Source organism: Narcine bancroftii, chromosome 2, assembly GCF_036971445.1.
Source record: "Narcine bancroftii isolate sNarBan1 chromosome 2, sNarBan1.hap1, whole genome shotgun sequence".
Taxonomy (NCBI): Eukaryota; Metazoa; Chordata; class Chondrichthyes; order Torpediniformes; family Narcinidae; genus Narcine; species Narcine bancroftii.
In genome coordinates, this window is record NC_091470.1 from 101,096,252 (window position 1) to 101,108,336 (window position 12,085).

The 12,085-nt window shown below is 47.0% G+C and overlaps 1 protein-coding gene across 4 annotated transcripts in view; it reads right to left on the reverse strand.

Annotated features, from left to right (window-relative positions):
- The window catches only part of add2 (adducin 2 (beta)), a 101,969-nt gene that overhangs the window by 17,873 nt on the left and 72,011 nt on the right, over nucleotides 1–12,085 (reverse strand). For 3 of the 4 annotated variants that reach the window (XM_069917724.1, XM_069917722.1, XM_069917723.1), the window contains 4 exons: nucleotides 10,705–10,848; nucleotides 9,228–9,326; nucleotides 4,792–4,968; nucleotides 3,305–3,562 (listed from right to left, as the gene is read on the reverse strand). In XM_069917724.1, the coding sequence (XP_069773825.1) occupies nucleotides 3,305–3,562; nucleotides 4,792–4,968; nucleotides 9,228–9,326; nucleotides 10,705–10,848 (678 nt within the window). The remainder of the gene's footprint in view (nucleotides 1–3,304; nucleotides 3,563–4,791; nucleotides 4,969–9,227; nucleotides 9,327–10,704; nucleotides 10,849–12,085) is intronic. The other variant, XM_069917725.1, reaches the window with a different exon arrangement.

A 12,085-nucleotide genomic window follows, 5' to 3' on the forward strand; every position in this document is an offset into this window, starting at 1 on the left:
ACATTATTCGCAGGGGAGTGGCAGACCCTGTCTCACCTTTCCTCTCCTATCCGTGTCCAATTATGGCCTTTTGACTGTTGGTCTGTGCTCCTCCCCCTGCCCCTTCTCCCTTTGCCTTTTTTATTCAGGTGCCCGCCAGCTTTTTGCTCCTACTGTAGAAGTCTAACAATCTGGATGGCAGAAATCCGGACCACCCGAGACTTTTCAAAAGTGCTCAAATCTTTTTAAATTTAACGGGCTTTTGTGTGCAAACGTGCATACGTAAGCGTCACAGATGCGTACACAGCAAGAAGGGGAGAAGTTTAGGGGGAACATGAGGAGGAACGTCTTTGCACAGAGAGCGGTGGGCATGCGGAACGAGCTGCCATTTGAACTAGTGAATGCGGGCCCAATTTTAACATTTAAGAAGTATTTGGACAGGTACATGGATGGGAGGGGTATGGAGGGATATGGACGGGGTGCAGAACAGTGGGAGTAGGTATAAAAATAATCCAGCGAAGACCAGATGGGCTGAAGGGCCTGTTTCTATGTTGTAATGTCCTATGGTTCTATGCACAGTGGCAATATGACACCATGGTTTTGACTTTATCTTTCTTAAAAACTGCTCGTTTTTGATGAATGAAGCCTGCTGTGTTTGCCAATGAATAAATTAACAAAATTTACCTGTTCATCTCTTCTTTATTAGAATTTTAAAAGAACTGCTCAGAAAAACTGACCCGATCCTCGAGCAGGGCGGATATTCGGACTTCTCCTGTCCCTTGATGAATCATTCCCTCCTACAGATGCTGCAGGGCCTGATGAGTTTTCCCCAACACTTTTGGGTACGAACTGAAAATTCCAATCCTGGCTCTCAACGAAAGTCAGTGAAACACGAAAGTCTGCACACGTCATGAATGAAAGTCAACCTGTGCTGGTGCTGGTCCCCACACGAGGGCGCCAGAGGCTGCCAGTGTGGCCACCCCTGCAATGCAGCAGGCAGTCACTGAGAAATGCCCGCAGCCTTTTGCTTTCACACAGGTACATGCAGGCCAGCTCGGGGCACAGCCTTAAACCCGATCAAGTGCGCACAAAGCCGCACCTGGAGCTTTCTCGCACGGGGAATGTTGTTTTTCTTTTTGCATCTCTTTATCAGCATTGAGTGCTTTCTTCCCCCTTGCACACCCTGCACTCCGGCTGAATGGAGTTAAATTAGGGTTACAAACGAGATCCGTTCCTAGGTCTGTCTTTAAGTCGAATTTGTAGGTAAGTTGGGATTTCCTGCGCATGTAGCTTTTAAATCATTGAAAAGGCTTTGAGCTTTTTCTTGCACTAAATTACAGGCTAACAGGCATTTTACGCCGACTTTGATCATCAACGTTAACGGCAACATGATCCGACTCAAAATGGCAGATGGCGTTCTCCTTCCTCGAGCCAATGAACGGCTAAAACTGTGCGTCAGTATGAGTTGTCCGTAGTCGGACATTCGTAACCCAGGGACTGCCTGTAAGAAAATCTCCAGACCCTGGGGACGAGTGCAACATCTTCAAGATTCACGATTCAATTTATTGTCATAGTAATAAAACATTATCCTATTACATGAAATCCCTTTCTTGCCTGCTGCAAGACAGATTTGCCATCGGCAGAAATTGCCTAAGCATCTCTTACAGTCAGAGAAAGGCAGTGTCATGAACGCACTGGAGAAACTCAGCAGGTCACGCAATACCCATAGAAAGGGAAGGGAGACTCACGTTGGGCCCCTCGTCAGGAATAAATGTTGGTTACCCTTCACTACCTATGGATGCTGCATAATCTGCTGAGGTTCTCCAGCACATTTATGCATGGGTCGAAGGTTCAGGGAGCGAATGACCAGACGTTACCTCAATGGACGGACACTTGTTCATCCACTGTAGTAAAAATGCTGGAGGACCTCAGCAGGTCTTGCAGCGCCCATAAGAGGTAAATATATATTACCGATGTTTCAAGGTGTGTGTAAATAGCTGGCAGGCGCCTGAATAAAAAGGCCAGGGAGAAGGAAAGAAAGTGCAGGAGGCGGGAGGACCATGGACCAACAGCCTACGGGCGATAACTGAACAACAAAGATTTTGCTTCCAGAACACATTTTGGCACACCCTGGATTTTATGGATTTTGGACTGCTGATCATGAAAATCACCTTATAATTTCCCTGTCATGCACTGTATTGTATCTATTTTTATGATTTCCTGTCATATTTTAAGTCTTCTAGTACATTGCCCACAAAGCAAGCTGTTTTGGTCAGTCCAAGCAGGCCTGGGCCTGCACTCAGTTCGGGTGCTATGCAAATAGTGTCTTAGGCCTGAACAGGCTTTACTCAGGATTGATGCAGGCAGGCTATAAAGTAGCTCACATATGTAGATGCTGTGCATTATAATAATTACAGATTGAAAACATGTTGATGCACATGTTCTTGATACCACTTTAAGTAATCCCTATGCCATAGGTGCTCTGTGATTAGTAAGGGCTTGCTTAAGGTGGTGTGTGGGTGGAAAGAAGAAGTTTGAAAACCACTGTTTTAATCGTCCTTCATTGACTCGTTAGGTGCATAACTTGAAAGGAAATGGGCTAATGACAATTTTTCTCAAAGAAAATATTTCAGTAACAATTGGGTCTAGAGCAGTGGTTCTCAACCTTCCCTTCCCACTCACGTCCCACCTTAAGCAATCCCTTACTAATCACAGAGCACTGATGGCAGAGGGATTGCTTAAAGTGGGATGTGGGTGGAAAGAAAAAGGTTGAGAACCACTGGCCTAGTGAGTGTACTGAACAATAGCTTTTATTCTCTTCAGGAAGATTCAACACAGCAGAAAAGTGTGATTAGGCGTCGCAACAGCTGCGATACGTTCTGTTTACAATTGTGGCGAGTTTATGCTTAAGGCTCAAAGACGCAGCATGACTGCACTTACTAAGAAAGCCTATGAGCTCTATTTGCTTTGTAAAATTGGTGTCCAAGACAAATCCTGGGCTCCTCACATTTGTTGAGCAACATGGGCAGTCAACCTGATAGCATGGCTCAGAGATACTCGGAATTAAACTTGTTAAAAGCCAATAATTGAATGTTTCTCCATCTTCCTACATGATACAGCAAATCTGTGCTTAGCTTGAAGTGGTCTAAATTAATCACCAATTTTTTTTTTCCGGAAGCAAACCTTCTGAAAAATATTGTAAAGTGTAACTGGACATGGCTGGGAGGACAAGAGAGAAAAGGTGAGAAGTGATCCAGTGACAAGCAAGTGAGTGATGGATTGGGTGCTGGGGCCAGGACACACCCCAGATGATACAGCTCCTTACCGCGGTTTTGGCCCGGGGGCTACTGGGACCTCCTTGAGGTTCCTCACTGGTGCTGACCCTCAGGTAGGTGTTGGGCGAGTTCAGCCACCGGCTCTTCTCTTGCTGCTGCTTCTGACTGTGGTGCCTGAGCGAAGGGTGGGGAAGCACATCTTCGTCGAAGGTGAACGCGGTCACGGTGGCCGGAATCTCCACCTCGCTCTTGTGCCTCGTCTTCTCCTGGACGATGGGATGCCGATAGGCGTATCCTGTTCGGTAACCCTGACGACACAAGAAAGGCTGGTTACAAGCTCCGTGTCTGCCGTAACCTGGCAACTTGCAGAAATGAATCCATCGCTGAGTCTTTGACATTGCCACCCTTGCTGCAGCCTTGTTAGATACAGAAGCCCCATCAGATGCCATGGAGAACTGCTCAATGGAAGGGGATGGATTGTGTTGGACATGAACCATGGTGCATGATCCCTGCCAGATGTGGTGGGCTATGTTTTTGTTTCTAAATATAATCTTATTCACAATAAATTATTTACAAAAGAAAACTCTTCAAAATCTTTTCATTTTGTATCCAAACATTTCCATCACTGTACATTGTTACATTCCTATTTACACTGTTACCACCACAGTGACACCTTGTCACATCTCCCCCTCTGTTGGTTGGGGGACTCCTCCTCGATCTCAGCCCCTCAGTGCCCGGTAACAGGAGGTCTCTAGACTGTGGCCCTTTCCCACAGTGCCCACGCGTTGGCTGCATCGGCCCTCAGTGCATCCCTCAGCACGTACTCCTGCTGGCCGGCTGTATCACGGCCTGGAAGGGGGGTGAGGGGGAGCGCCGATACCCCTGAGCAGAAAGCCCTGCAAAAGGTAGAGGAGACAGCCCAGGACATCGCAGGCAGGACCCTCCCCACCATCGAGATCATCTACAGGGAGTGCTGCCGTCTGAGAGCAGCAGCAATCAAGGATCCACACCACCCAGCACACACCCTGTTCATCAGGAAAGAGGTGTTGGTGCCACAAGACTCACACCACCAGGTTCAGGAACAGCCGCTACCCCTCCACCATCAGACTCCTCAACGACAAACTCAATGGCTCTTTCTGTCCTCATTATTTATTTTCTGTGTTGCATAGTTTCCACTTTTTTTTGCCTAAGTATCTTTTTTTGAGTACTGTTATTTTGCACCATCAATAAGTGGCCAGCAGGTAAAAGAATCTATGCTCTGATAATAAATCTGAACTTTGTACTTTGCTTTGTTAGAAGTGCATCTTTTGCTCTGCTGTTGTAAATACCAGTTATTACCTACCTCAACATGTGAGAGCTCTCGATCTACTACATGCCTGCCGGGCATGTCTTCTACAAGCCATTCCCTAACCAAGAAGGCCAACCTGAAATAGAAACAGAAAATGCTGGGACCACTCAGCAGGTTAGGCACCATCTGTGGAGAGAGAAAGACAGTTGGGTCAGAACTACTCTTCAAAACAGATGACACTTGACTCACCAAGTTGTCCAGCATCCTCATCAGAGCCTCGAACTCATGCTCCCCGACTCGGCTCTTCCTCATTGGTCCAAACGTGCTGCCTGCCCAGCCCACGGAGCCAATCTCATGAGGCCTGTACTTGTCACGGTCCAAAAGGATGATGTTATCCACCCCACCTGCACCAGAAAGTGACGAGACCTGCAAACGGAAGAGCAAGAGTTCTTGGTCTTCAATCTTCACCTGAGCCTGGCTCCAATGCTGCACTGTGGCGGGGTACAGCTTTGGTTTTATTAAAGATTTAGGGAATAATAGATTTGCATTGGCAAGCGTTCAGAGAAGGATCGCTGGGTTAGGAAAGGTTGGGCAGAATGAGCCGAATTCTCCAGTTTAGAATGACAGGCAACCATATTGAGGTCACCAAGTTAAACATTGTGAGGACCATACCCTTGAAGAAGTGGCTTGGTGGGCGTAGCGGATAGCGGAACCCCATCTCAGCACCAGCGATCGGGACTGGGGTTCGAATCCTGCCTTGACTGTAAGGAGTTGGTACACTCCTCCTGTGTCTGTGTGGGATTTCCCTGGAATGTCCGACTGGACACTCTGACTGGTCTCTCCGACGAGACACACTGACCGGAATCTCCAACCAGTCTCTCTGACCGGACACACTGACTTTCCCCGGGGGCTCTGGCTTCCTCCCGAAACCTACTGGGGGCTGTGGGTTAATTAGGTGTAATTGGGCAGCATGGAGTCGTGGACTGAACCGGCCTGTTCAGTGCTGCAGCTAGGACGGTGCAGGGGGAATGTGGTGAACAACATTCGTATAGATGTAGGACTGACCAGTCCTAACCTTCCCTAACCCCTCCTTTGGCTCCTTCCCAGATTTCCCATTGAAGGCTGGCCCCGGACTTGGCCCCTTCTTGCTCCTGTACCTGGAACCTGGCCAAGTAATGCTGAGGTTTTTGGTAATTAAGGCCGATTAATCACTCCATCGTGTCGACATGATTATTGGGTGCACCACCGGGAGAGGCCCACTCTCCCTGCCGAGCACATTTTCCAAAAGTGGCCCACCCTCCCTGCTCCCACGCCACAGCTGCCAACCTCACCCCGTTCCAACGCTGCTGCCATCCGACGCTACTTAAAAATCATTGCAGCCAGCCATTCAGCCACTGACCCACCATCTACTAGGTGTCTTGGGCACCTTTTTATATGTGCTCGCTCCCTTTAACATTAGAAGCTGGCTACGCCCCTGCACTTTTTACTGGGTGGTAGGTCTACATTTAAATTTTAATGAATAAAGGTGACAGTCTCAGGGTGGGATTTCTCTGGATTTAAAACTGAGATTGAGGGGGGTGGATTCCTTTTATTTAAATTTACAAATGTAAATTCAGACCTACAGCATGGTCATGGGCCCTTTCGGTCCACGAGCTCGAGCCGCCCAATTTTCACCCAATTAACCCCCCCACCATACATTTTAAGTGGGAGGAAACAAGAGCCCCCGGGGAAATCCCACGCAGTCATGGGGAGAATGTGCAAACTCCTTACAGACAGCACGGGATTCGAACCCAGGTCCTGATCGCTGGTGCTGTGACGGTGTTCCGCTAACCAATAGGCCCACCGTTCTGCCTTTTTCTCCTCAAGGATCGTGAACGATTGGAATTCTCTACTTCAAAGAGCGCAGGAGGTAGTTACAGCTGAGAAATTAGCAGAGGGAGAATCAGTAATTAATTTTTTTTAAAATTGTGATTTTCCATCTGTAGGAGAATCAGGGATTATTCCAATCAAGAAGTAGAATGTGCCCGAAATGGAATCAGCCACAATATTATTGAATAGTAGTATAGGGTTGAAGGGCTGAATAGCCTATCCCTAATTCTGTTTTTAAACTTTTTTGCTAAGTTCCTGTGTATGGGCAAGGAACTTTTGTCTCCGTGGCTCATGACACACAGAAGCAAGTGCGTGTCCCTGACACGAGGGAGGTGGGGTGGGTGACGACCGATGGAAAGGGTGGGGGAGCATTCAACTACCTGCTTGTGCGGTTGTAAAAGCTCTGGAGTTACTATACCAATGAAATCAGAGAGAAGACTTTGGTTCAAGCATACAACATAAAGTTTAAATTTAGACGTAAGGCACGGCCCACGAGCTCTGGCCGCTCAAATACCCCAATTCACCTACAAACCCCATTTGCTTCTTGAAGGGTGGGAGGAAACCGGAGCACCCAGTGGAAACCCATGCAGACAAGGAGAGAACGTACGAGCTCCTTACAGAGAGCACCGGATTCGAAACTGGTCGTTGGTCCTGCAATAGCATTGCGCTAACCTCTACGTTAACCGTGCCACCCATATAACATTACAGCGCAGGAACTGGCCCTTTGATCTACCAAACACAGTAGCAAATTAAATTTCTGCTGCTCTCACCTACCCCTCCATTCCTTGTATAATCATGCGCTTGTCCAACACTAATATCGTACCTGCTTCCACTACTACCCTTGGCAGCCTATTCACGACATCCACCACTCTCTGTCCTCTCTTGTTCCTTTCAACCTTTCCCCACCACGTCCCCTAATACAGATAGATCCCTACTTATGATATCCCGACATACGATATTTCAAAGTTATGATGGCTCTGTTCTTGCATTTTCTGGCAAAATCTCACTCTTTTTTGCAAATCTCGTATTTTTTTTCCTGGCAAATCTTGTGTTTTTTGTCAAATCTCACATTTTTTCACCCAATTTCAATTTACGATAATTTCAACTCACGATGCGAGTCCTGGAACTGAACCCTATTGTAAGTTGGGGTCTACCTGCATTCTCATTTTTATATTTGGGGAGAAAGACCCTGACTGCCCCCCCATAATGACTAGGGAAGAGCACGGTGCCATGGGTAGGTGGTAAAATAGGTAGATAAGCGAGGGAGGGTACAACAGCTCCCCTCTTCCCTCAGCCCCCGATGATTAACTGCATGATGGGGCAAGTTCATGATGTTTGTCAATAGTTTGTCTGAGGTCGTTCACAAATATGACTTCAGGGATGAAAGGGTTATCATATGAGGAATGTTTGACAGGGTCTTGTGGAATTTAGGAGAATAAGGAAGGATCAAATTGAAACATTTTCCAATGTTGAAAGGTGTGGACAGGACAGAAAGCTTGTTTCCCATGGTGGGAGAGAATAGGACAAGAGGGGACAGCTTCAAGATGGAAGGGTGTCCATTCAGAACAGAGATGCGGAGGAATTTCTTCAGCCAGAGGATGGAATTTGTTGCCACAGGTGGTTGTGGAGGCCAGGTCATTGGATGAGATTGATGGGTGATTGATTAGCCAGGGCATCAAAGGTTATGGAGAGTAAGCTGAGCAGTTGGACTGATTGAGAGATGGATCAGCTCATGATTGAATGGTGGGCAGTCTTGATGGGCTGAATGGACTATTTCTGCTCCTATGCCTTATGGTTTTATAACTCAGCAGAAGCAGGAGGACAGCATTACAACCACCTCAAGGTCTGATGTTAAAAGGTCCCAGGGAGTTGGTCATCTCTGGCAGAACGGCTCAAGATCATTGTCAGATGTACCAAGTTGTAGTGATAAACTTTGCTCTGTGAGCAATTCAGTGAGATATCCCATTGACAGTACAGCAAGCAAGGCAAAGTTACAGAGAGAGAGATCAGATGGTAATGCAGGGCTAGTATTGCCACCCCGTGAGGTGGCCTGAATGGATTTCTCACCTTTGCTAGACTTGCATAAGGTGTTATCACCATGATCCCAATTGTTTGGGACAGGGCGTTTTGAGCAGAGGGTTCAAATGTTCTCCCGAGACGCAACCTGTGTCTCTTTACCAGGTATAGAACTGGGTGGAACTTTTCAGGTACGGCTCAGCTTTTTGTCCCAGGTGACTGTTGAAAGCCAGAAATAAATTGTTCTAAAAACACAATGCTGGGAAAACTCAGCTGGTCAAACAGTGTAGTTTATACATAGCCAATGTTTTGGACTTGAGCCCTTCATCAAGGTATCAGCAAAATGTAGGCAGGCGTCAGAACAAAATGGTGAGGGGGGGAAGAACCCAGTCCCACAGACAGGAGGTAAAGGTGGATAAGGGAGGGAGGGAGGGAGGAAACGGGGGAGGGGGTATGGTCCGTGAATGGAGAGGGAAGGTGGTGCCTACTGCAGGGGGTGACCTGTGTACCTGCAGAAAGAGCACCAGAGGACAGACCACACCTGGCCAGCTGTCAATTAGCTGACCAAGCCCTACCCGGTTGGCTGCCATCATCCGCTGGGATATAAGCCACATCCAGCCCCCCTCAAGGTCAGCCAAGCCTGACTACAGCAGAAGACTTTAGGTAGACTAAAGCCTGTTGTTCAGTCTTTCGAATCTTGTGTCTGCTTACAGTCACCCCAGTGCATCACACATGTTGTTTTGTACAATGATTTTGTTGCAGGAGAAGTAATTGGCAAATAAATTGCACAGTACTCTTACCTGTATTTCACAGGCGGATTGAAGATGGTAAATCTTATAGAAAGCCTCCTCCACAGTTTCACCAAGAGCTACCACACCATGATTCCTTAAAAGCAGGACCTAAACAGAAGATCATTAATTAAAATACTCATCAATTCTCAACACCCGCAGTCGGAGGTCTATTGCAAAGACACCGGTTTATGGTGGCATCTGTGTTCAAAGCTTTCCTTATGGAAAAGACGAAGGCTGGTAGAAGGGAAGGTGCCCAAGTGCTGCAGTGCAAGCCCTGGTCACATTCCTGATGCCCTACGCCAGTGGCTTTCAAACTTCTTCTTCCCACTCACATCCCACCATGTAATCCCTATGCCATCGGTGCTCTGTGATTAGTAAGGTGGGATGTGAGTGGAGAAAAAGTTTTGAAAACCTCTGTTTTAATTGTCCCTCATTGACTCGTTATGTGCATGGTTTCATATCTCCAAAGGAAATGGGCCAATGGCAATTTTTCTCAAGCAAAGTATTTCAGTAACAAATGGGTCTAGAGCAGTGATTCTCAACCTTCCCTTCCCACTCACATCCCACCTTAAGCAATCCCTTACTAATCACAGACCACCGATGGCATAGGGGTTACTTATATGTGGGTGGAAAGAAAAAGTTTGAAAACCACTGCCCTTGGTCATCATCCCTCTCTCCTGGGATCATACAGGTTAACTGATGCTGTCAAAAAGTGGAGTTCAGCACAGGCATGGCGGGCCAAAGGGCCTGTCTCTGTGCCATGTCACTCGACAACCCATTCTGCCTTCTCAGGGGAACCACCGGAGAGATTTAAACCGGAACGTTTGAGACAAACCTTGGAGGAGGCTGGAGAAGGAAGGGCAGGAGGTGGAGGAGAGTGATGGACACAGTGTAGCCCAGAGTTGAGTGAGATGCTTGTGTACCATGTTCGCGATTCAGATGGCAAAACCAAGACATCTCTCAGAAAGCGGGTAAACCAAAAGCAAGCTGGTGAAATGTGACAGGAAGAAGGTTCTTACAACACGCACACCAAATCTTCTGCTGCCCAGATTCTTACCAGCGGTTTCAAATTTTTCTGAAAGGCTAAGAAGAAAAAATAATGTGGTATGGTAGAATATTAGGAGCATTTAAGAGGTGGTGGTGGAGGCTGGAACATTAGGGGCTTTTAAGAGGCTCTTAGAAAGGCACATGGATGAAAGAAAAATAGAGGGTTACAGGGTAAGAAAGGTTTCATTGTTTACAGTAAAATCCCCATGACCTAGAATTGAAGAAATTGGCAAAAAAAATCACAGAAAAAAAGGTAAAAATATAAAAGTTTAAAGTTGGCGCCTTTGCAACTCGCAATCTCAAGCAACTGGAAAATTCACTTATCCAGCATCTACCAATCCTGTTGGGTGCCGGATACCAGGAGTTTTAATGTTTAGAGATTGGCACAACAATAAGGTCTGAAGGTTCTATGTTGAAATGAATGTGTAAAGGCAAGTACCTTACAGGTAGGCCCCAAGCATTTCTGTAGTTGGATTCGATCTTCTTCAGTGTCTGGAGCACCATTATACTCATAATAAGCCACATGACCAACGAGCAGGGCTTCATGGGATAAAGGCAAAATGCCACACTTCATGGCTGAAACCTGTAAAGTAAGGGGACATGAATGGTGGAAGCAAGGACCCCCACTTGGTCAATCATTCTGTGAGGGGCAAATATTTTTAGATTGAAATTTAAACATACAGCACATGGTCTTTCTCACAGGCCTTTCCGGCTCATGAGTCTGTGCCGTCCAATTACACCCAATTGACCTGCAACACCCGTACATTTAGAGCGGTGGGAGGAAACCGGAACTCCCCGGGAGGAAAACCCCCACAGGCACGAAGAGAATATACAAACTCCTTACAGACATTGTGGGATTCGAACATGCTGAGGGTGAAAAGACGAGGTCGACAGATCCCAAGAGTAGTGAATCTGAACACAGGTTAGCTAAACGGTGATCTTTATTTACACACTTAGGTAAGTCGCAACCTGGATAACACACACACACAGGATTGAAATCGTGACGACCCACAGAGAGATAGCTTTATAATCAAGTAATAAAATACAATGCCCACCAGCTCTTGATACAGTGCAGACATGGCTCTTAACTAAACTAAACTAGAGGTAGGGATTTCTAGACACACAATATTACAGTTCCCAACCCTTATGTCAGCACACACAATACCAATGACTCTCCAGTGTCACCCATGGTTCACAACCTGGTGTGGAGCTGGTGGGGTGGGAAAATCCCAAGGGAAGAAGAGTCCACAAGTAATGGGCTCACAGTGCCACCAGCTGGAAAGTTCAGCTGAAGTATTGATTAGATAATTAAATGGGACAATGACTAGGTGTATACTAACATGTGGGCGGGGCTTGACCTTGATTGGCAGGCAAGGTGACTGCCGATGAGGCACCCACCAGTAGGGTCAGGTAACACACGTTCTCCATATTACAGAACCCTGGTGCTAGCGCTGTAACAGCATTGCGCTAACCATGCCGGAGAGTCAGACGCTCACACTCCTGGCTGAGCTGGCCCCATGATCTGTTGGCCTGACAAGCAAGACTTTGGAAAGAGCAATGTAACTTGCCCAGTGGTGAACAGCCATACGAGAATCACCGTCGGTACTGCAGAGCGGTGACATTCGGGGTCCCCAGTATCTGCCAAGGACAATACCCACGGCTGTGTCCTCCACTCCCTTGACAGCAGAGCTGTCAAGGGAAGGCAGTGCAAAGTGAGACAACACTACAGGAACCAATAGAAAGTCCAAAGCATGTCAAAGGTTTTAGTGAACTGAAAATTGACTCATCCGTCAGTAAAATACGGCGGATGGTGAAAAGCT